This window comes from Panthera tigris, chromosome A1, assembly GCF_018350195.1.
Source record: "Panthera tigris isolate Pti1 chromosome A1, P.tigris_Pti1_mat1.1, whole genome shotgun sequence".
NCBI classification, from domain to species: Eukaryota; Metazoa; Chordata; class Mammalia; order Carnivora; family Felidae; genus Panthera; species Panthera tigris.
In genome coordinates, this window is record NC_056660.1 from 17,181,532 (window position 1) to 17,206,964 (window position 25,433).

Sequence of the window (25,433 nt, forward strand, 5' to 3'; positions counted from 1 at the left end):
GCCACGGGGCTGTGCGGTTTGCAAAAGATCTAGGAAGTGAGAGAAACCATGACCTTCAGGGAGAACCACTGGTTTAGAGTTTGCCGTACGTTGACAGGAAAGATTGGCATTTTTAGTGCAATCCTGGAAACCAAAGGCAGGGATAATTGCGAGTTTCTGGAACAGGCTAGGAAGAGGTTTTTGCAGTGAGCCCACAGAATGTCCTTGTACAGGGGGAGCCTCCCTCCTCAGGTGTCCCAAGCCTGTGGGTCAGTCTCCGCCCCACTGTTCTTAAGATGTAGGGTCACCAAGTGTCTACCCGGTAGGACTTCACCGACTCAGATTCTGGCCGGTGTGGATGAGCTATGATAGGTTTCTGCTCCCAATTCTTGCCAAAATGCAAGCATTTATCTTCGTAGGAAAAATAGGAGCCCTGGTGAGTTAAAAATGAGTGCTAGAGTTATAGAGTCAGTGGAATCTACTAAAAAAATTTATTAACTGTGAATCGTTCAGAATTCATATCAAGTATGATATGGCTTCATGAAAAAAAGCAGGCTACGAAACCAAAGGTAGAATGGGATCCCTATTTTGCACTTATATGCAGATAATACCTACGTGTGACGGGCGCATATGGAGGGGATGTGAGCAGAGATGGGGGTGCGGGGTGGGGGATGTGAGGGTAGGGGGTTATATAAGAAGTATGTTTGCAGTGTGAAAAGGAGTGTGTGCACATGTGTGTGTAAGTTCTCACAGTCCTGGACACAGGAAAAACCTGTTGTGGAGGGGCGCCTGGGTGGCTCAGTCGGTTGAGCGTCTGACTTCAGTTCAGGTCATGATCTCATGGCTCGTGGGTTCGAGCCCCACGTCGGGCTCTGTGCTGACAGCTGGGAGCCTGGAGCCTGCTTCCGATTCTGTGTCTCCCTCTCTCTCTGCCCCTAACCCACTCGCATTCTGTCTCTGACTCTCTCAAAAATAAATAAACATTAAAAAAATCTGTTGTGGACACCCACACTTCCAGAGACAAAAAGGGAATGAGAAGGCTCTATTCGCCCCCCTCTCCCCCCCCTCCCCCTCGTACCTCCCCCAAATAAAACTCCATGATGTTTAAGAGCAAGGACTTTGGAGTCAGACCTAGTTTTAAATCCTAACCCCAAACTAGCTGCAGGATCTGGGGCAAGTTATTTAACCTCTTGACATCCCTTTCTCATCTGCAAAATAAAGATACTTCTTGGCATCCATAAAGGGCTTAGCACACTGTTAACACATAGCAGACATTCACTAAACGGTAACTAAAAATTCTAGCCCATTGCTCAAAATAGAACTCAAAAGAAAATTGCACCATGGCAACAAAAAGTTTCTGACAAAGCAATTTTTAAAATACATCACATCTATATTCTATTCTGTGGCTTCTTTATTTTTAGCAGGTGTTTTGTGTGTGTGTTTGCTTTGTTGTTGCTGTTGGGTTTTTTGGTTTTTTGCTTTGTTTTTTGTTTTCTTGTGTGTTTTTTTTGAGGGGGCGAATAGAGTTTACAAACAATTCTTAATGACTGGTGGCTCTTGGGACTAATAATGGAGTGAAAACATGAAGTCCACAGGAAGATGTTCCCCAGTGATTTCAACCAATGGGTTAGAGAGGAGCATTCTCATATCTAAACACCATGCCCTGTCCCACCTGCGACAAAGGTGCCAGGCCACTGCGCATTGACTACCACTCCGGGCAGGGGCACGGGCACCAAGAGAGGGGAGTACAGGCTGCTCTGAGGGTTGGCGATGAGTTTGCAGCTGGGAGCCTCAGTGCCTCTTCCGTCCTTAACATCCAAATCCATCAGAATTGGGGCACCTGGGTGGCTTAGTCAGTTAAGCGTCTGACTTCAGCTCAGGTCACGATCTCATGGTTCGTGGGTTTGAGCCCCGCATCGGGCTCTCTGCTGTCAGCATCAAGCCTGCTTTGAATCCTCTGCCCCCTTCTCTCTCTGCCCCTCCCCTGCTTGCACACGCTCTCCCTCTCAAAAAAAAATGAACATTTTTAAAAAAATCCATCAGAATTTCAAACATCGTGGGAGTTTGTGGCGATTATTGGAAATTTTACTCGGGAATTATAAAGCAAACATCTCGTGTAAACAGGAGGCCTATGTGACTTTATAAATTATCTAGAGAACGTCCTCAAACCAATCAAAAGTAATGCCGAAATCTTAGTCACAGTCACCCAAAGATTTCTTCCCCTCACTGCAAAAAAGCTCCCGCCTTAAGTCAGGAAGGCCGGCTAACTGATTACAATAAGGATCGTGCTGTTCACGCTCTTGAATAATAAAAGTACACAGCCCTCCTTTTTTTAGCCTCTATGGCATTTCCTCGCTAATGCTATTCCAGCTGGGGAGTCCTCTGCTTCAATAATGTTGGGATTCTCCGCACTTCTACCGCTGAGCTCTTCTGACAGACAGAAACAACTCCCAAAGCAAAGGCTGGCTACAGTCGGGGGACCTCAGGCCCTGTCAGGAACCTTCTTGTGGTCGTTGTAGCTGACACCACCAATGCCCTCCAGGATATTCATGGGCAGAGGAAACACAATGGTGGAATTCTTCTCTGTGGCTACGGTGGTTAAGGTTTGCAGGTAACGCAGCTGCAGGGCTATGGGGGACTCGGCCAGCACCAGGGAGGCTGACTTCAGAGATTTGGAAGCATTCATTTCCCCTTCCGCTGCAAGGACCTAAAGGGACGGAAATAAAAAAAAGTTCAGACATCAAAGTTTACAGGTGTAACTTGTGCTTTCTGCTTCCGGTGGCTGCGGCGGCTGCGTACGGATGCCTCCCTGCCAGCCCCCACTTTCCCACAAGGGTCTCTTCTTGCTTCGTTGGTGGGGGTGAGAGTTTCACGTCTTAATGTGATCAGGGGAATATGAAGAGGTTGCGGGAAGCCGGGAGAGATTGTACAAATGAGGAGCCCCCAGATTTCATGTGCAAACAAAATAAAAGCCCTGACTTTAACTCAAACTAAAAGAAGTCTGAAATTCAAAGCCTCCAACTGGCTTCTTTCTGGGGTTTTCACTTATCCTAGGAGATGTTTTTCTTCTATTCTGTTGTCAGCTTCGCCTCATTCTTGCAACGTGAGAACCGTTTGAAGCTCTCTCTGCTCTTGACTACAAGTGCCACTCTGATAATACTAGAAGGCTCCCTTTAGAGCTCCCTCCCCTCCTAGTTCTCTCCTGCCCAAGACCGGCTTGCCACTAGGTTGCCCCAGCCCAGCCGTGAGCGCTCTTTGCCTCTGTGCCAAAGCGCCCTCCAAGCCCACTGCTGAGAAGCCGCTGGAGCTTTGCAGATTAATGAGAGCTGGGGAAGGGATGGGAGCAGAGGAAAACTTGCATTGGTTCACAAGGAAGATTCTGAAGAGGGTACGCGAAAGGTTTCTCTTAGTGGGCTCTTTTTTTAACATTTATTCATTTATTTTGAGAGAGAGAGAGAGAAAGAGAGAATCTCAAGCAGGCTCCCCACTTAGCGTGGAGCCTGAGGCAGGGCTCGATCCCACGACCGTGAGATCGCGACCTGTGCTGAAATCAAGAGTCAGACGCTTCGCCAACTGAGGCACCCAGGTGCCCCCCATCTTAGTTGGTTGCTGACACTCTAGGAAACCCATCCATGCAGACGTGAAGACCGTAGGTCCAACAGATTCAAGAGCATTCGAGGCCAGGCTATGCTCGCATTTTGTAATTCTGACCTGGATTGCATTTAATTACCACCACCACTCCCTTTTAATCCAGTAGGCACTTTAACAATAATGTTCAAAAGACAGGCACCGGTTGGCTACCTCAGAATTACCGGCTTTCAGATGGTGAGTATACCTAGTGTGATGAGCACGGATTAATGTACAGGATTGTTGAATCAGTGTGTTGCACACCTGAAACTAATCTAGCTTTGCCAGTTAGACTTCAATTAAAAAAAAACAAACCACACACAGTCGTTAGCTTTAAAAAGTGTAGATTCCTGGGGGCACCTGGGTGGCTCAGTCGGTTGAACGTCCGACTTGGGCTCAGGTCATGATCTCGCGGTCCGTGAGTTCGAGCCCCGCGTCGGGCTCTGTGCTGACAGCTCAGAGCCCGGAGCCTGTTTCGGATTCTGTGTCTCCCTCTCTCTCTGCCCCTCCCCTGTTCATGCTCTATCTCTCACTGTCTCAAAAATAAACTTTAAAAAAAAAATAAATAAAAAATAAAAAATGTAGATTCCTGAGCCACAAGAAACTCTGCTTCGCTGAGTCCGAGGCGAGGCCTGGGAATTAGTGTTTGCTGCCTTAAGTTCTCTCTAGGAGACTCTGAAATGCAGCCTGACTTAGGACCCGCCTCGCGGAGTCACCCCTGACCCGAGACCTATTGCCAGACTTCCTCAAGGTACGTGAAGCTGCCCATTACCTTTTAATTCGGGAAGAAATTCGCAGTAAAGACCGTGGAAAAAGAAACCCTTTTCTTAACAAAATAATGGAGAACGCCTGATCTTCCATTCAAGGTCTGTTCCTGTCTGCTCCAAGGGGAGGCATCTTGCAGTGTAGACAGAGTAGCCCTTACCCTGGCCCTGGCTTCCCGGGTCGCCTCTGCCTCGGCTGCCATGGATCTCTGTAACTGCATGGGAATCCGGACGTCTTTGATTTCCACTCGGGCCACCCGGATCCCCCACAGCTCGGTGGCATCATCAAGTAAGGTCTGTTTCCAAAGCAAAAGAAAGGCCACGGTTCAGAAGACAGGTGATATTACGGACATGCTTTCTATTTGCAAGAGAAATCCCTCTTCTTTTTCTCCTTTTGTATTCACGGCATTTGGAGTAGGACCGTTTGGGAAGGAATAGGAGTCCTTACCGACCACGTCCAGGAATTGAAGTGAATCCCAGGAAGGATTCAGAAGCATAGCCGGATAGATCTTTCAAAAGCTATCAGGATTGACCCCCAAACTATTCCTAATGTCATCCACCTAGAGCTGAGCAAATAGCCCACATTTTCTTGCCACGGACATCAAGCAGGCAGCAGCACACTGGCTCCTCAGACATTCCTGGATTTTGTCCTGGCTCTGCCATTTGCATCTGTGCATCATTGGGCCAGTTGCTTAACCTCTCTGATTCTTAGTTTTCTCATCCTTAAAAGGTTTCCTTTCAGGATTTTCGTGAGACTTGGAGACTATATATGTAAGAAATCTACCAGTGCCTCACGGTAACTCAATAAATACCGTAGGGTACTTTTTGAGATATTATGTGCCTTGCTCCATTTAACCTCTGCCCTGTGTCCAGTTTTAAACAGATAGCCAGGCACAATTTTTTTTTTTTTTTTTTTTTTTTGTAGAGCACAAGCAGCCTATAACCAAAGATATTTTTGTCCTTTGTAAAAACTTAAGACCACCCTAGGATAGCACGTCGGTTATCCTGGATGGGGAGGGATGAAAAAAAAACTGCCTTGCGAAACAGTAAGATCAGACAAGCAGTAGAGATCTCTGTGCTACCAAATGGCAAGTGATCTCTCGCCTTTCCACGACGTCTGCAGAACCCGGGGAGATGGGGAGACCTCCCAAGGAGCCAGTGACCAGACTGTGGCAGGGGAAACATCCAACTTGTCAAACTCATGGGGCTCTTACAAATGATTTGGAGGGTCATGCAGAACTGATATTATCTCATGAAACCTTGGGGACTCTGTGCCACGGTAGGGACTGAGGAGATGCCAAGACCGAAGTGAATTTCCCCCCTAAGGTACGGAAGGGAGGCTCAGAATCAAAACATAATTGATTTTAAAAACATACAGAAATCTGTCTATAAACTGGGGTGTGCAAGAGGTGAGGAGGCTGCCTGCAACATCCTCATCAATATTATAATTATGGTTACTACCAATGTTATTCCTGATATTGGTAGTGTCATGTCAGATTTTCCAGGGATGGCAGGCCCGTGCTGTCTCCATCGAATCCTGTTTTAATATTCCACTTACATGCAGAAACACATAGCCTGACTGAGAAATGGCGGCCCCTCTTCTGGAGTAACCTAAGCTAAAAAGGACTCTAAGCTCTTCAGAAAAGCTAAGTCATGAACAATGAGTCATGAACAATAAGTCGTGAACAATGCTAAGTCATAATTTCGAATTCCAAACAAAATGGGTGAAGTGTGCGATTCCTATGGCTCCCCTTCTCCTGCTCCAAAATTTAAATCCACCTTGTAGATTGGGTGGCTCAGTCGGTTAAGCGTCCGACTTCAGCTCAGGCCATGATCTCACTAGTCGCGAGTTCGAGCCCCGCGTCGGGCTTTGCGCTGACAGCTCGGAGCCCGGAGCCTGCTTCAGATTCTCCCTCTCCCTCTCTCAAATATAAAATAAAAGATTAAAAATTTTTTTAAATAAATAAATACATAAACAAAATCTACACCTTGTGATTAGAAAGGAATAAAACCAAAAACTGAGGCCCAATGTTTACAGCGGCCCTGTGTGTGTGTGTGTGTGTGTGTGTGCGTATGGTTTTTGTGTGAGTGCGTGTGCATGCACGTGAGAGGGGTTCTTAGAACTGCTGATGTTTGGTGATTACTGATCATTAAAATGAACCAACTAAAGATACGGGCTTTTCATTCCCAGCATCTTTACCTGGATGCTGTGGGCAATCTCCTCTCGGCCAGCTAAGATTTGGGACAAGGTCTGCGTCCCTAAGACATTTCTCAGAGTCGTCTGAGCCAACAGAAACGTGGCTTGGTGGACATCGTTGACGTTAGCCACTGCAGAGACAGCACTATGGATTCTGTAATAGACGACTCCATCCACTTGGGTAGTCACAGAGTCTCTGGTGAGGATCTGGAGGGCGAGAACAGGGAAAAGCACGTGTGTACTACGACTTGCACAGCGACTGACAAAGTGCCAGCCAGCCTAAGAGCCCTCTCCACGGGAGGAGAGCGTTAATGATTACGGCTCGTGCCAGCATCACCCAAAATCCGCCCTGGCTTGAGTACAACATCATTGTAGTTGGCGACAAAAATTCCTATACGTTTGTAGTCCGTCCCCAGCCCCGTAACTTCATCTCGGGGAAGTCTTACACCCCGTGGCCTGAGGCCCTTGATTTGCGCTGGTGAGAATCAGCACTTGTATTTTACATGTAGCAAGAGCACCTCTCTGGAATTCTCTCTAAACAGAGGTAGAACGCTTGTCTCCCTGATGCCTGAAAACTTTTTGGTTTTCAGTTTTTATCACATTTGACGAACAGCAGTGCTTGTTGGAAAACATAGATGTCACCGGAGACCGCGTTCTGCATTCAGACAGAGAGGATGTTCTATAGTCTATATTTTACAGAGGCTCTGCCTTAATTGTTCTGAGTGAGGTGACAAGGGTCTTTGCAGCCAGTGAGAGATCTCTGGCAGTACCATAGGAGAAGAACTTAGGCCTCCCCTCTCCCATCTAGAACTGTTGATGAAAAGGCCCACGATAAGTCGCAAGGCATCCCAAACGCTCTCATGACACAGGCCGAATCCCAAAGTAAGGACTCTTCAGTTCCCACCAGTGGCATGGTGAGAGGATTGCCGGGTCTTGACCGAGTTTCCTGGGCCGGAGAAAAGAAAACTAACGTTGACTCATAACCCTCTCGTCACCTCTGCCCTCCCACATTGTAGGTCCCACTCTCATTTTCTTTCCTCTTCGTGAATCCTTCTGGTTATTAGTAACTCTGTTTCTCCTCCCTTTTTTGCCCAGTTACTGGTCTTGGATATTTATTTACAGTGCTTTAAGAACTGAAAATAGTTATTGGAAATCCAAATGCCAGTGGGCTCTGTGCAATGTCTGTTCTTTCCCCAGGCCCAGCCACTGTGCTCTATCCACTCACTATATATATCTATATATCTATCTATATCTATCTATATCTATCTATCTATCTATATATATATATATATATCACCTTCTCGAAAGATGACAGCAAGGATAATATCATAACCAAACCCTGCCCTCCACCAAATTAAATTTAGCTCCTTTATACAACTTACCTGACTTTTCCGAGCATCTTGTCTATTGTTCCCCACCCCAGATTCTCTGCCAACTGTACCTTTTCTCTCTATCCTCTGGCACTTTCCCCTCCCAGCCATTCCAAGGCTTAGAGCAATCCAACCCTTGCCCTTGGTTTTATTCTCAAAGCAAAGCCCAGTGGTTTTAGGACCCACCCTCGGCTTCTCAAGCAGGCCTCCTATAGTTTGAAAACGAACTGTAAAATGTCAACTGGCCATGTAATGGGGAAGATACAGGTTTTATTTCTAGTGATTTAGCTTTAACCAGTATTACCTCTTGTGGAGGAATGTTGCAGGTAACAGTTCGGAGATCAACTTTGACAAACACATCGATGCAGGGCAGGACCAGGATCAAGCCTAAGAAAATGAAAATAGAGCTTAAAATCTTACCTTATGGTAAATAACTACAACAAATCATATCCTAGTTATGTGATACATTATTTTTAAGGATTTTTGTTTTAGTTTATTTATGTATTTTGAGAGGGAGACAGAGAGAGAGAGAGGGAAAGAGAGCATGCTTGTGATCAGGGGAGGGTAAGCGAGAGGGAGAGAGATTCCCAAGAGGCTCTGCATTGTCAGCACTGAGCCTGACCTGGGGCTCCAGCTCATGAACTGCGAGATCATGACCATGAGATCATGACCTGAGCCGAAATCAAGAGTTGGACGTTTAACCGATTAAGCCACCCGGGTGCCCTACAAGTGTCTTGACCAAAATACACCTCTAGGACAATGCTAGGCAGTGTGTTGGTTGGTTAGAGGGCCTCCTGATACGGCTAATATCCTTTACATGTAACTTAATCCGCACAACTAGTTATTATTGTTAGGTTAGAGAGGGAGGGAGCCAAACCATAAGAGACTCTTAAAAACTGAGAATAAACTGAGGGTTGATGGGGGATGGGAAGGAGGGGAAAGTGGATGATGGGCATTGAGGAGGGCACTTATTGGGATGAGCACTGGGTGTTGTATGGAAACCAATGTGACAAATTTCATATAAAAAAAAAGAATTGGCAAAACTTATTATTAATACTTGCATTATTAAAGCATAATGGACAATTTACAAAAGCGAAGAGGTTTTCCATTAGCAATTTGGCTTGTTTCCCTCTAGTTCTTATGGCTTTCTGAGGTAACTCATTAGCCCCAGAGACACGTATGACGAGAGTTGTTATCCTGGGACATCTAGTGGTGAAATCTTCTGGGAAAACTCATTTAAGAGAGATACAGTTTTCTCTAGAGTCCTCCAAGTTATCCAACTTTACCCTGCTGATACATTTGGCTGCACCAAATGCAACATAACCAACAAGGGGTCAACCCTGGTCTGATACACCTGAGTTGGATGACTCTAACACTTCTATTTGGACAAACTCAGGAGACCATCCATCATAAATAATTCTTGCTTTCTCTTAGGTCCTTTACAGAGTTACACAAGTAAGATTATACTACTTGAAATGACCAGCTGTCTTTAGCAAGCTTCTGTTTTTGAGATTTCTTATATTTTTTTATGCAACAGGTATCTGAGTGCCTACCATGGTGCATGGTCAAGTGCACAGCACTTGCAGTATCACGGTGGATAGGAGAGTTCCTGCCCGCCAGAGGGGTTATAGTCCAGCTGGACAGGGAACGTGTTCACTCACATACATCATAACAAGGAGAAGGAAACAGATGTTATTAGAGAGGTATTGCAGATAACCCGTCTTTTTCATGTATCCTCTAGGATGCTATTTTTGGTGACCTCTCCTTTCAAAATATTAGAATTTATCCTATGAAATTGTCATGTTTGAGAGTCAAAAACAAATATTAGCCACTTCATATAGTTCAACTACATGTAGACCAAGAGAAGTGACGAGAATTAAATCAATATCTAACTTCTAGAGTTTTAGTACCTCAGACCTTCTCATGCCCCCTCTCCCAAGCCCCATCCTTTTACAACATGAATTTAGAACACTCTTCATTCTAAGAGAAAAGATGAAAAGAAATACTACCTTTGGCCAAAGGAGTTCTACAATGGCTTCCAGCTCTATATTTCTATTAATCTACTTGCCAGAAGAGGAAATTGCCTTTTACTTTTCCATTAGCTCTTTTCGAAGACTGGGAATCAAAAACCAGCTCCTGGAATATTCTTCTTGAGTAATTTAATCATCTACCTTGGCCATTTACTCCTTCCCCTCATTCTTCAGTCACTCCTTTAGTGGTCTCGGTAATAAGTGACATCCAGCCAATGTAACAGAGCCACTGTTTGCTCAGGTTCATTGAATCTCTCGGAGGGAAATGTTAAGAAACAGAACCAGATTTCCAAACTCTCAAACTAATGGTTTAGTGGTCATTCATATTAACTTGCATAACAGAACCACATCCTTCAATTGTACAGAGAGGCAAGGGTTCCAGCTTCCTGTGATTTTTTTTTTCTTCTCAGTAGAAGGTGCCAGGAAAAGTTTTGGTGGCAATAGTCATAGTATTAGGTGCCCGTGATCCTTGTCAGGGGCACCCACAGTGTCCTACCTGGCCCTCTGGCTTTGTCTGCTTGGATGCGTCCCAGTCGGAATACAACAGCACGTTCATACTCCTTAATGATCTAAGAGATTAAGGGACAGCATTTAGTCTTAATGGTTCATCAGCTCATACAGAGTCCAATTTATTTCCCAGGGTATTACCTTCAAGCACATCCATATGGAGACGGGGAAGGTAATGATCATCAACAGGACAGAAAGGGAAAACAGGATCCAGCCACATACACCAAGCCGTTTACTGCTGATGCCTAGAAAATGAGGAGGAAGCAAGCCTGTAATTTATGTGGTTCTTAGAAAAAGCCATTCAGCTGCATGAGTAAGGATGCTACCCAGACGGCTGGCCATGCCTGATGGCACTGAGGCGGAGATCTAAATCCATGCACACCTATAAATGCAGTAAACACACACACACACACACACACACACACACACACACACACACTCACTGTTCACTCAGGGCTTTAGATTGAAATTGACCTGTCCCTCCCAAGCAAACTCTCATAGCAATCAATAATAATAACTACCATTCTATTTAGTAGGATTGACATGGTTTATAATCCTCAAAACATATAAAACACTGTTGCCCAGAGTATGGACTACCTACATCAGAATCACTAGGGTACCATTTTAAAAGACAACTTCCTTTGCCCCCAGGATTCTCCAGGTTGAAATTCAAGACAATCTTTTAGGGAGACAGGTAGGTATCATTACCCCCAAAGGGAGACAGTATGGCAGGAAAACCATTTTGAAGAGCCCAAGGTATGAGTTTCTACGAGAGATCTCTCACCTGCCGGTGCTGAGGTCTTAGGCAAGGCACTCAATCTTTCTAAGCCTCCACTTCCTCATCTATAGGCTGGGGATGGCAGTCAACTAGCTTGAAGGATTTGATGAGGACTAAATGAGATAATTTTTATATGGCACTTGGCCCATACATTAACATCTACATTAGTAAATATATATTATTACTCTTATTCTCATTTTACAGATATTACAGGGACTTGTCGGCCACTGGTATTTGACATTTCTGACTTTTCACAGAATCTTGTTACACTGACTCATTACATTGGATGTCTTTTTGCTAATCCCACGTTATGATAACAGGGCCATTTTGGCTTAAAGGCTATTGCCCTACAATGCTAACTTCAAATCAGACTCCAATCACTTAAAAACTTGGTAGCTTTCACCACTTCAATTACATAATTTCTCAGGTTTTCGAGCTCATGTTTGTAAAACCCACAGGTCTGGCTGACCCTGTATGCTTATTTTATTGTTTATATTCACTATTCCACCCTCTTTTTCGTTCTCATTCCTTCTCACTCTCCTCTTCTTGACGACCGCCCCACCTCACCCCACACTTCCTCCAACCGAGTCCTATTCTCCACACAAACACCCCAATTAACTGCACATAGTAGATACCTTCCCCCAGATAATTCCACAAACAACTTGCACTGTCTCCATTAATGCCTAAACCATGCACCTTATTGTCCACGTTAGAGACACAGGGTTATCGCTGCCCCTTCCCTGTTCAGCCGCGGAAGTCACGAGGTCTAACTGATGCCACCTCAAAAGCATCCTCACTTATCCACTTTACTGTTACTGGCTCGTCAGTGCCCACGCCAGAAGCGTATGAACATTCAGGAGAGTTCTAGGATTTCGCGCTTACCAACAATCTTGTGATGAGTGCTTTCTAATATGTGTTTTGACACACTTTATGTAGGGTAAAAGCCTGGCAGTGAAAGCGTTAGGTCAAAGAGATGAGTATTGACAATTTTGTTAAGCGGTAAGTGCCCTTCAAAGACTTCAGACCACCCCACGCTGTCATCAATGGCACACTGTGACACCGCGGCTATTTCCACATGCTTCTCCTCACTAGATATTTTGAGTCTTCTCAATTATGACATTCCGACAGATGAGAAGCATCTAAGTTTTAGACACATATTTAGTATTAAAAACTTGGGGCAAATGCCCTTTAATAGGCTCTAGACACACATAAAGATATACTCAATAGCAGTAAGGGCTGGCCTGCATACCCAAAGTTTACCCAGGCTCTGAGCTGTCAGCACAGAGCCCCACGCGGGGCTCGAACTCACGGACTGTGAGATCATGACCTGAACTGAAGTCGGACGCTTAACCGACTGAGCCACCCAGGCGCCCCCAAAGTTTTTAAAATATCACCTTCCAAAGCCTCGGACCACACTGAAGTGGATGCGACTATCATTATGCAGGCTAAAAAGACATTTTGTACATTCTAATAGAATCTTTGCTGCATTTTGCTTATTAGTGCTTTTTAAACTACTGTCAATGACACAGCCTGTTTATAAACATTCTCGTTGTAAAAAAAAAAAAAGAAAAAAATCCAAAGCAACATGGATAAAACCAAAGTCCCCCTGACCGTCCTCCCCTTAGTCCACTTTTATCTAGAATGGTCCCATAGTTGTTGATTTCGTGCATTTCATTATAGACCGATTCAATGTATTTATATACATGTAACTATCATTAGAAAACATTTGGCTTCGGGGCCACTGGGTGGCTCAGTCAGTTAAGCATCCAACTTCAGATCAGGTCATGATCTCACAGTTCATGAGCTCAAGTCTGGCATTGGGCTCTGTGCTGACAGCTCAGAACCTGGAGCCTGCTGCAGATTGTGTGTGTCTCTCTCGCTGCCCCTCCCCTGCTTGTGCTCTCTCTCTCTTTCTCTCTCAAAAATAAATAAATACGCATTAAAAATGCTTACATTTGTAGATTTGGTGAGCCGTGGCACCACACTAAACTCCTTTTTTAAAAACCGAACGTATCTTAGAGATGCTTCATGTCAGTACGTGCAGATCGACCTCATTCTTCGTAATTACCGCACACTGTCCCCCCCTGAACCCGTGCTCGTACACGTTCTCTCGGGGACAAGTTGCACTTCCCTGGAATCTCGGTGACGTCGTTGCTATTCAGGCCCCTTGGGGTGTCCCGGGGCTGTGACTCCAGCAGGGCAAGGCACACAGGCAGCTGGGCTCCAACAAGGACACGAGCTACACTCTGTGCCCTGAGGGAGCGCTAGACGTTTCCAGACCAGCTACACTCTGAACACCACGCTGCATGAGCAAGTGTCTGCGGCGGAGAACCAGGCCCGTCCCCCCCAACCGTCGGCATGCCTCCGGAGCCCCATCAAGCCCTTGCGTCACCAGCTGCCAGTGAGGCTCTGTTAGGTACTAAACGTGCCGAGAGACACAACAGATGAGAGTGTGATTAATCTGCCCAGACTTACCCTTGAGCATTAGCTTCCCCCAGGCCACTACCGCTGGGAGAGTTGTGGAGCCCGGGGGTGTCATTAGCTGTCGTTAAAGTGGGGCTGGGAGCACAGTTACCCAGCTTCCCTGCAGGCCCAGCGGCCAGCCTGGCCAGCCAGCTGTACAGGCTTTGAGCAGAGGCGATCTTCCAGCCTCCCCTTCACAGAGAACCCACGAAGCAAGTGTTGGGAAGCGGGACCCAGGCTCCCCACTCTGACTGAGAAGATGGGCAGGGATTGTGTTACCAAGGATCTTCAGGAACCTCCCATCGCGCCTCCATTGCAGCCTCCACAAGGTTGCTGCAGGAGCCTTCCTGACGGAAGGAAAGGGCCCCATACAACCTCGGCATTAACCCGCTAAGCTCGCGGCACGCCTAATTCTCTCCCGCTTCCTCCAAATCCACGGAGGTGTCTTTTCGGTAACTGTCACAGTATCACATGGCCATCCTCGTACGCTCACTGCCCAGCAGAGAACTGGGTTTTGCCACCCCCAACAAATTCCTCTCAATTTCTCATCCCTCCGTTTAGCAGTATTTTCCCAGTTCTAGACCAGGCATCGTGCTGGGGCCGAGGATACAAAGGAGGAGAAGATGGGGAACTTGCCAGCAAGGGTTCATGTCTGCAGGAGAGAGACAGGAGGGACAAGTCACAGGGTCGGGTCTTTGCTGTGCTGCCTTCTAGGAAATGTCCCCCTGGCAGAGTAAGCGGCGATTCCCTCCTGTATGTGGCTGTGACAAAGAACAGCAGTGTGTTCAGTCACTACACTTCCTTCGAGCTGGAAAGAGAAAGGCAGAGCTGTGACGCACAGAACCCGAGACCCTGCACTGCTGACCCTGGGGGGAAGGACCCTGGGACTTTCAGTTGGAAGGACTTCAGGGATAACGGAGGCCAAGCCTTCATTTTGCAGCCCGAAAACTTCCTGGTTAGTGGTGTCGTCATCATCTTAATCTCTTTTTAGGTAAACTGGGACCCGCACGTCTCCCAAACTGACAGTAATTCCTGTGTGCCTTTAATGATTTAGGCAATGAGGCAAAACGGAGCCTCACTTACAGAGGCATGCCTCCGGGCCTTTGTTTCTGCATTTAGCCCCGGCCTGTAGCACCAGAGGAAACTTACATAACCTTTAGGACTAGGGGCAAACGCTTAAAGCAAGATTGATAATTTACTTGGGTGAGGCCAGGAAGTAAGGGAGATTATTCCAAATCCCCACTTATATGGCGCTCGAAGTAGAAATGAATTTTAGTAAAGCAGGCGAGGAGACTTGGTTGCTTATTTCTTACTTTGGCTCGGTCAATAGTATTTAAATATCAGGTCAATACTACATGCGACCCTTGCCGGCAGACCCGTGTTACTACAAAACAGTTATTTCTTCTCTAAGCAGAAATAGCTGTTTGGGTTTTTGTGACATTGTTTCAAAACGCCAGAACAGAAGGACATACACTACACATCAGGAAAATGAAAAGCAAAACCACAATGAGATAATAATACACGGCTTCCAGAGAGGCAAGTGTTAAGGACAGACAATACCACATTGTGGCAAGGTTGTGCCGCAGCGAACCCTCAGGTATGCAAATTGACACGATCAGCTTGAAAAACTATTTGAAAATATCTACTAAAGTTAAACACACTGACTCTATGACTCAGTCTTCAACTTCTAAGTAATACTTAAGAGAAATGAGAGGTAATGACAGTGAAAACACGTTCAAGAATGGTCATCGCAATTTTATTCATAAAATTCAAGAAATGTAGAGCCACCCTAATCCACCAATAGTAAAATGAATAAATAAAATTGTGGCATACTCATATAAAGGAGTACTACCCAGAAAGAAAAAAAGACAAAGCTACCGCCATATGCAAAATGCAGATGAATCTCAAAACAAAATATTGAGCAAAATAAGCCGGACCCAAGAGGGCACGTGTTTTGATCCCACGTGTAATATACTTATTATACTATACTTATCTATATTCCTACCCTATGTATAAGAATATATACTGTAAGATCTCACTTATTTTGCATCATCTCATCCAAAAACAAGCAAAACTAATGTATTAGGTTTGAATTCAGAGTAGTAGCTGTCTCTAATTAATGGGGTTGGGTATTTTCTGGGAAGGGATGAGGAAACTTTCTAGGTGCTGTTATTTTCCATATCTCGATCAGGGTGGTGATCGCATAGACTTACACATATCAAGGCTGTGGAAATAAACAAAGACCAATCAAATGAGAACAGCAAAGTTTCTTTATCCAGAGCCTTGCTATCTGGCACAAGAGTCAGCCTCTGTCACTTGAGTTTTGTCAGAGACTGAAAGGCAGACAGAGGAGTCGGGGGGCTTCATGGTGGAGAAGGGGGAAGGCTTCAGGCGACTGGAGGCTGTTGGCATGGGGAAGCTACAGCTGGGCTCCCTGGAAGCCGGGCATCCCCTGTGATTGGGTAAAGGAGCAGACTTGGCTTTCTTTAGTTGGTCCTAAGTTGGAAGCAGGGACAAAAAAAGTAGAGAAGCTGTCAGTTATTTATCAAGTCCCGGCCCTTTGGGACTGATAGTTACAGAAGTTATTGTTTAGCTTCCTGAGTTGTCACTAGAGATAACAATCCAGTTTCTTGCAAGACTGACTTCCTGACAGGCTGGCTTCTTGGGCTGGTTATTACAGACAAAGGGGGTTGTTTTGGGGGACAGGTGGCTACAGGCTGGTCCTCAGAGTTCTATTTTTATATATGGTCCAGCCATTGTCTGTTTGTCTATTCAGTCTCTCCAGATAAACACTTAAGACCTGTGCACTTATGTGTATGTATCTCACACTTCAATAAATAGTTCAAACAGGGGTGCCTGGGTGGCTCAGTCGGTTAAGCGTCCGACTTCGGCTCAGGTCATGATCTCGAGGTCCATGAGTTCGAGCCCCGCGTCGGGCTCTGTGCTGACAGCTCGAAGCCTGGAGCCTGTTTCAGATTCTGCGTCTCCCTCTCTCTCTGCCCCTCCCCCGCTCACACTCTATTTCTCAAAAATAAATAAACATTAAAAATCAATCAATCAAATATAAACCAGAGGATATAAGGTCAGGCTAGTATTGAGGATGGAAAACTCACTGCTTACTCTGCATTCTCAGAGAGAGGACAGGCAGAATGGGAAACCTTCAGCAAAGCCAGCCTGTGGACAGATGGACACAGTGCCCAGCCCCGATGAGCAGTGGAGGCCCTGAGTCATTCACCGCACATTCTAATTGAGATGCCTTCACGTGAAAGTTGGATGACATCCTACTCACCACGCAAGCCACTTAAGTCTTAGTTTCCTCCTCTGTTAATACAATAATAACCAGTTGCGTGGATTAGGTTACATGTAAAGGATATTAGCCGTATCAGGAGGCCCTCTAACCGACCAACACACTGCCTAGCATTGTCCTAGAGGTGTATTTTGGTCAAGACACTTGTAGGGCACCCGGGTGACTTAATCGGTTAAACGTCCAACTCTTGATTTCGGCTCAGGTCATGATCTCATGGTCATGATCTCGCAGTTCATGAGCTGGAGCCCCAGGTCAGGCTCAGTGCTGACAATGCAGAGCCTCTTGGGAATCTCTCTCCCTCTCGCTTACCCTCCCCTGATCACAAGCATGCTCTCTTTCCCTCTCTCTCTCTGTCTCCCTCTCAAAATACATAAACTTAAAAAAAAAAAAAAAAAAAAGTCTTAACATTTCCATCAGATTGACTAAACATTAAACAGATTTTTATAGATTCTTGGCCCCTGATCTCTGTTTTCTTAGAGCATTTTCTTTAGAAACACTTATGGTAAGTTCTTTCTCTGCCCCTTCAAGACATAAATCTTCTTTTTTTTTTTTTTATGTTTGTATGTTTGTTTGTTTGCTTGTTTTGAGAGAGAGAGATCAGTGGAGGGACAGAGAGGGAGACAGAGAATCTAGAGCAGGCTCTGTGCTGACAGCACAGAGCTTGACACGGGGCTTGAACCCACAACCTGTGAGATCATGAACTAAGCCCAGATCATGACCTGAGCCAAAATCAAGAGTCTGACCACTTAACCAACTGAGCCAACCAGGCACCCCAAGACATAAATCTTTTTTTTTTTTAATTTTTTTTTTTTTAATGTTTATTTATTTTTGAGACAGGGAGAGACAGAGCATGAATGGCGGAGGGGCAGAGAGAGAGGGAGACACAGAATCGGAAGCAGGCTCCAGGCTCTGATCCATCAGCCCAGAGCCTGACGCGGGGCTCGAACTCACGAACCGTGAGATCGTGACCTGAGCTGAAGTCGGACGCTCAACCGACTGAGCCACCCAGGCGCCCCCATAAATCTTTTTAAAAAAGGTTTTTAAAAGCCTCTTGCTAGGATTATTTTCTCAAGCACCTGAGAGCCCTTCTTTTGAAATGTAATCCTCTAAGAAGGTAGCACTCCTGGGGTGCCTGGGTGGCTTGGTCGGTTAAGCATCCGACTTCACACTGAGTTGTGGCCTCTCTCCTCTATTGCAATAGCCTTCACTAAGTCTTTTAACTTTGGTGCATTTTTTTACTCTGAGCACTTACATAATATTTTATTTATTTATTTATTTATTTATTTATTTATTTGGTAATTTGCTTTCTTTTACCAGATAAGATTCTACATATGCATTGTGGATATTCTGGTCCATCCAGATGATGGCCCCTCTATGTGGGCAAGAACGACATTTTCAAGAATGTACAATAAATCCCTACCCCTGAATGTGTCTGCCTCCTAAAGTAAAGGAGCCCCTGACTGTAAGTTCTTACTTAAAGAAAGAGAGAGAGACCAGATCTTCAGTGCAAAACTACTAAATCAGAGCTACGTGGTGATCTTATCGTCGCTACACCTATGACTACCACATTTCATAACCATGAGGGTTCTCTAAAATGTGATAATTACGTCTCACCCACAGAACGATGATCGGTGCTGAATAGTTATGTGAACCTGACGACACACGTATACTGATTTCCTTTGTGCCGTGGGGTCTCTTATAGAAATATGGAAGACGTATTTTGAAATAGAATGTTTAAATGTTCAAGAAGGTGTAAAAATAACTGCTTCTAACGCCTTATGCCCTCCCACCTTCAGCTTAAGAATTCAAGCACGGCCAACCCAAGGGAAGCCCCTCGTGCGGCCCGTGTCATGACCTCCCCCCAGAGGAACCTTGCCTGCAGCCTCCTCACGATGAGTTCCAATGAGCCTTCATCCCATCAGTCAAATGCAGCAACACCCAAGCTCACGTTAGGAGACCAGGCTTGACACACGGGCTCTGAGGAAATCTTCAATTCAGTTTTTCAGGTGGCAGGGCTTTGGTCTGTCACCTCTGGGTCTAGCTGACTAAGCCACATGCTAACAGCACACAAACCCCTGTATTAGAGTTAAGCACGAGTGTCCTCACACATCTTTGTGCCTCTGTGTGGGCCTTTGTGGCCCCCAGCCCCCCTTCACGTCCCCCATTCTCCTCTCCCTCACCTGGCCACACCGCTCCCCTCACTCGTCACCTCTTCTAGGAAGAGTCTTCTCTCTCACCCCCACCTTTGGGCGCTCCTCTTCTGACTTTCTCGTACACCCTCCGTCGTGGCTTTTCATAGGACGTTGTAATTTTCAGCTAACTCGTGTGTCTTGCCTGGAGATTTGTGGGGCTTTGAGAGCAGGCATTTAATTTTTAGGTCTCCATCTCCTGACACACGGTAGATTTTAAATTCATTCATCAAACAAATGAGGTGCATGGCAACCAAATGCACCAAATGATCAAAAATGATGCTCAAAAACAAACAAAAAAAAGGATGATGTTCAGCAGCACAATAGATTTAGTGATCAGTTTGACGCCTCTTGTCTGGAAATAATGATCCGTCGGAAGAGATTCTGCCTGCTCTCCAGAGAGGCAATTAAACTGAGAACCATCTGGCCTCACATTTTGTCCTTCACGCTACTGCTGTACCAAACCCCCATACCATTATGAGAAGAAAACGAAGAACATGTTTTCCTTATGAAGGCGTCCAGAATGAGCCTCCCCAGAACGGCCTGCTTTGGCACACGGATTATTCTGAACTGCAGGTATCAAGGCCCAAAAGACTCAAGAAGAGCTTTTGGTCCAGGAAGAGATCATCGGAGATCATTACAAAGGGTGTGGTTAGCCAAGGGGAGATGGGCAGGACCTGTTCGTTTAAATTGCTCTCCGCGTCCCACGGTTTCTGCCTGGTATGACCAACATTTATTTACCAAACGTTTGCTCTTCTCCCCTTCCTGTGTGTTGGAAGCCCCAGCCCACCGCCCCCTTCTTCTTAGCTCAGGCTGGCACATAACCCTCAATCGCCTGACTGTCGTAGAGCCTCTCGCGTTCATGCCAGGTGTTTTTCTCCCGCGAGTTGTCTTACGTTCATTTAATTAGTAGACCCGCCAAAGAACCTAAAAGGGTAGAGAAAAGGTTTGTCTTCTCCCCTGCTTGCGTCATTCTTCTGTCTCCTCAACCTCCCTTTTCTGTATGAAATAACAGCATGGCCAACAGCAACAACAAATACTTTGTCCTTAAGATTTAGGTGCAGTCTCGTGATAGCGTTATTTATGACACGGGTAAGTAAAAAACTCTCTGAGAGTCCAGTGGAGAGATAATGAAGCAAACCACCACATACCCACACAATATCACATCATGGATATTTTTGTAAACAATTTATGAAAACATGAAAATGCCTACGGTATGATGTTCAAAGAAAAAAGCAGGAGAAGGAAAAATTCTATGCACGATATGATCCCAATCAGCACAAAATACACGCATGGAAAAATATTGGAAGAAACTGACCCAAATATTAACAGTGGTTAATTCTGAACAGTGCGAGTATGATGGGTTTATACTGAAGGGGGTCAGAACAAATCTCCCCAAAGTGGGCTACTTTGGCATGTGAGTGTTTGGAGGAGAAATCAAGACCCAGTGAGCTCAAGAGAGATCTTTGCTCCTCCCTTAACTACCTAGAAGAACTTAAATCGGGGGGTTTTCCCAGAATGAGAGTTCTTACCAGAGATGAATTTTCTCTAAGTGACCCATCTCTGTGGCAGAGCAAACATGTAATTACCAAGCACCTGCTCTTATTGCCCTGAGAATTGCCCTCCTCCCCTTTGGGGCCCCAGGGCGCTGGCCCATTCCGTAGGTCAGGATGACATATGTACCTCATTTTCTCTTTCTGTCTTTGAACCTTTTATGCATGTGGGGTTCCTGTTTGTACACAATTAGATTTGATTATCTCCCGTTAGTCAGTCTCAGGTCAGTTTAATTCCGAGGCCAGCCAGAAGAGTCTTTGAAGGGTAAGGGGACATTTTTCCTCCTCCGCAAGACTGTCCTAAGTTTTCTTAAGTTTTGATACCTTTATAATATTAAAAGGGGATCTTTAAATAAGAAACTTAATCACATCAAGTAAAAAAAGAAAAAAAGTTCTTTCTGTTTCCACAGCAGGAACACCTGGATGCCTCCCAGGGGAAAAATAAAAAGCGTGTAGAACGAGATCACCTTCCCTGGGCCTGGGGATGTAGAGTTACAAGTTCTTCCTCTTTCTATTCACTTCCAATCCTGCGGAGATACAGTCAGTGAAGTACAGTCTCAGCACCTTCCTGGTTCTTTCTTCAGAGAATCAAGGATTTTAGGTGCCCGACATAAAATCTGAAGTGAACCCCTCGTGGTAAATACTATCTTTTCATCACCTGTAAGTCATTTTCCCTCCTGCCTGTTTCTCTGAAATGTGCACCCAGCTTGCATCAAGGGACATTCTTCAGGGAAAACACAGAATTGCTAGAAAGAAATCCCGTGCTACTCGAAGTGTGGTCTCAGCCTGGCAACCTCACCAGCTTGCAACTTACTTGGATGCAAAATCGTGAGCCCATCCCGGAACTAGAGTACCAGGCCTTCCAGGGATGAGGACCAAAGCCCCTGTGTTGTAAAAAACTCCCTGGGAAAAATTTTTTTTCATATTAACATGGAGAAGAAATTCCAAGATTTGGATGATTAAGATTCCAATTGGCTTCACTTTAATCCTTAAAGAGAAAAGGAACAAAATAAGGAGTGTGAGAGAAGCCAACGGCTAATGAGTAGTGTCGTCCTGAGTTACATGAGTACGTTACATGAGTACGTGTAAACACGTTACATGAGTACGTGTTTAACAACCAGGTGGAGGGGGGGAGGGAGCCCTAATTTATAGCACTCTATAGATTTGATCTCCCCTGTGATGTCACCGAGCTTGGAGTTGGAAAGAGATGCACACTGGTGGCTTCCGGACGTTTGTGCCACAAGCTAGTGGCACAGTACTGCAGAAGTCTCCTGCTGGAGGTGACAACGAGGGCTCAATCACTCATTTAATCCCCTCAACATTTGTAAGTGGAAATTTCTGCACAGTTTGAAACACTAACTAAGGTCAGCTCCTTGACGTATCCAAGATGGAGGAGGGCAAGGGCGAACTCACCCCCCAAATCTCCAGAGAACGACCCGATACCACATCTCTCATAAACTGCCAAAAGCATATGAAGTCAGAAGTTGTGACATATAAGCTCCATGTCTGTTTGCACTGTGATAGTGCAGGGTTTTCACTAGATTTCAAACAACCAAAACCAAGTAACCCTGTGGACAGTTTTAAATATCTCACTGGTCTGCTCCAGCCATACCCTTTTCTCAGCTGCTGCTTTCTCTTGTTGATGGGAAGCTAAAATGTCTCAGGAAACTTCTTGTTTAAAAAGATAATGGAAGGTACTCTCGAGAGACCTCCCTCTTAGCTTCCAAGGGATATTTACTGCCTCCAACATATCGATGTAGATAAATATCTCTACACGTATACTTTTCCTTTTGCAAATCGATAATGCCAAGTGTGTTCTCTATTTCTAGCTTTCACTGGGACTTCTTCAGCAGCATAAAGTATAGAGAAGGTGGGTAAGGACCCCCTCTCTCTCCTCACACATTTGCACATACCTACACATGTATATCATCACTTTCTGGAAGTTCAACAAGTTTTTAAGCTCCCCCAAACTCAGTTTTCTCCCTCAAAATAAGATTATACAAGAAGCAACCTCAGAATTATTGTAGGATTTAAAAATCTGGGGCGCCTGGGTGGCTCAGTCGGTTGAGCGTCCGACTTCGGCTCAGGTCATGATCTCACGGTTCGTGAGTTCGAGCCCCGCGTCGGGCTCTGTGCTGACAGCTCAGGGACTGGAGCCTACCTCGGATTCTGTGTCTCCCTCTCGCTCTGCCCCTGCCCTGCTCGCACTCTGTCTCTGTCTCTCAAAAAGTGAATAAACGTTAAAAAAATATTTAAAAATATAACGCAAGCAAAATGCTTCATAATACCGACATGCCGTTCAAGGTAGTAGTTAGTGCTTATGGCCTAAGTTTTTATTTTCCTCAATTTTTCTCCATGTACCAAACATGATGCAGCTCAAATCAACTTTTCTTTTTAATCACAGCATCACCAGCTGATATTTGAAAATGGACACATTTCAGCCTGAGGTCTTTGCTATGTAATGCAAAAAAAGAAAAACAAAGAGTGTAAAGACAAACACAAATTCTAGCTAACACTGAAGAAAAGAGCAGATGATAGACTGCTGTTTGAGAAGAAAAAACAAAGCCACAGAAAGCAATGAATCCAAAATCCTGGGCTCCAACTGGAATTGACGCCAGTCCCGATATGTATCAATCCCCTTCATGGGTAACCCTGTAACTCTCACAAATGCCACAACTCTCGCTCTGCTTAACGTACAAAAAACAAGCTTAGGGCAGAAAAGAGGGACTTACCCACTAAATTCTCTTTATCCAGCTTCTCGGGGGAAGATGCCCCAGGATCCATCTCATTCTTGAGAAGCTTTTATGCTTGGCCAATTTTCATGGGTTTGGAGCCAGGCCTGGGCTCCAGGCAGCACCCCGATGTGCTTGGGAGAGGGAAAGGAGACAGAGACGGAATGAGCGAGAGAGAGAAGTTCCTCGCCTTTCTGGAGCACCCCAAGGAGCAGTTTCCCTGGTGAAGGAAGCCCGTTAACATAAACAAAACGATTTCTTTCATGAATTCGGACTGCCTTTGTTCATAGAGAACATTCAAAAGAACATGACCTTTGCATCCTGTAAAACAGCTCTAGGTAATTCTCTACATCATTTATATTTCATAACACACTTTTATGCACCTTGTGTGATTTGTTCACCACAATGAACTGTTGATATAGTTTACCTATTCTTATGTTTCAGATGATGAGATTTCATTCAATTCAATCTATACACTGTAGTGAGTGATCTTTTAAAACCTGAATCTGATCATGTTGCCATCCTGCTTAAAGTAATCCAATGACTGCCAACTGTTAGTACGGCAAAGACTAAAATTTTAAGTGCCCCCAAAGTTCCTGCTAGCCTGCCCCTCTCTCCCTTTCCTGTCTCACTCACATGGTAATCCCCTCACTCACTTGGCAAATAGCCACACTGACCTTCTATGAACCCCACTAAAGCTATCTGTGTCCTCTGTGCCACAGGGCCTTTGCATATGTTGCCACATGCACACTTCTCTGGTTAATACTTGCTTCTTCCTCTAGACTAGGCGTTGGCTAACCACAGCCTGCTAGCCAAATTTGGTCTGCCACCTATTTTTGCAAATAAAGTGTTACTGGAACACAGCCACATCCATTTGTTTCTGTGTTGGCTGTGGCCACTTTTGTACCACACCTGCATAGTTGAGTATTTGCTATAGACACCATGCAGCCTGCAAAGCCTGAAATATTTTCTATCTATCCCTTTACAGAAAATGTTTGATGACCCCTGAACTATACGATAACTTGCTTAAGGGGTGTGACTAGTTCTTTATTTTTTTGCCATGGCACCTGCAGCATTAGAACAACCCAGGCACATAGCTGATGCCCAGCAGATACATGTAGAATGAATGAATAAGTAATTTGTCAACAATAACAGCTCACAAATGGCAACCCTGTTTCTCGAATTCAGGTCCCCAGGCTCCTGTCTGTCTCAGGAGGGCTTCTTTCATCATACCACTTACGGTCAAGGACAATGTAGGTCTTCCTCCACTACAGAAAGAGCCAATCTTCTACTTTAATGATGTTCATCTTTCTTATATCAATATTCCAAACAATATTTTGTTTCCCAGGTGTGAAAACAAAGCAATAAAGAACAAACTCGGATCTTTCCCAGGTCATCCTGTCTTTTCCGGTCTTTCTTCCCCAACTATCTAGCTATTGTCCTCTCCCAGATTGTGGGGTACTTTTGCCAACTACTCGAGACTCTTAATTGCCTCCTCTACAAACTCAAATTACAGTAATAGCCAAAAACTGTCACGCACAGTTTGTAATTATAAGAATTAATATGGAATATTAGAACTTTGGGAAAGGAGGCTAGGGACCAGAAACTCAGATTAAAACAGATACGTGTGCACAGAGTTAGTGTGTCTGCTGTAGAATACTTTTCTCTGCCTTGTGCCCATACATCCTTGGTTATGGCTTGATGTGGAAATCATGCCAGAGGCACAGTGGGTAAGAAAGCAGGCCCTGGGCTCGCACCGCCTGGGTATAAAGAAGCCTTGGCTCTCCTACAAACTGATCATGTGACACTGGGTAACTCATTTACCACCCCCCCCCCCCCTTCATGTTCTGTTTTGTTTTAATCTGTAAAATGGGTTTGATAATGGTCTCTATCAGAGTTGTCTGCACGAGAAGTATATGAAATGTTCCGTGTAAAAT

General features: G+C 45.1%; 1 protein-coding gene across 1 annotated transcript; it reads right to left on the bottom strand.

Annotated features, from left to right (window-relative positions):
- Positions 1-2,076: 2,076 nt before the first annotated feature.
- On the bottom strand, positions 2,077-23,626 carry STOML3 (stomatin like 3). Its single transcript, XM_015544522.2, has 7 exons — positions 23,497-23,626; positions 10,616-10,719; positions 10,464-10,536; positions 8,242-8,324; positions 6,571-6,774; positions 4,532-4,666; positions 2,077-2,686 (listed from the first exon to the last, which is right to left on the bottom strand). Exons 1-7 carry the CDS (start codon positions 23,546-23,548, stop codon positions 2,462-2,464), a joined length of 876 nt encoding a protein of 291 aa, XP_015400008.2. The 5' UTR covers positions 23,549-23,626; the 3' UTR covers positions 2,077-2,461.
- Positions 23,627-25,433: the final 1,807 nt, after the last annotated feature.

What these genes read in the sequence shown, in the direction of transcription:
- STOML3 (XM_015544522.2), bottom strand. Translation starts at nt 23,548, where the DNA reads ATGGATCCTGGGGCATCTTCCCCCGAGAAGCTGGATAAAGAGAATTTA. An exon ending in GGATAAAGAGAATTTAGTGG is followed by an intron (nt 10,720 to 23,496) that starts GTAAGTCCCTCT and finishes CTCATTTTCTAG; the next exon opens with GCATCAGCAGTAAACGGCTT. An exon ending in AGATTGCCCACAGCATCCAG is followed by an intron (nt 4,667 to 6,570) that starts GTAAAGATGCTG and finishes CTTTGGAAACAG; the next exon opens with ACCTTACTTGATGATGCCAC.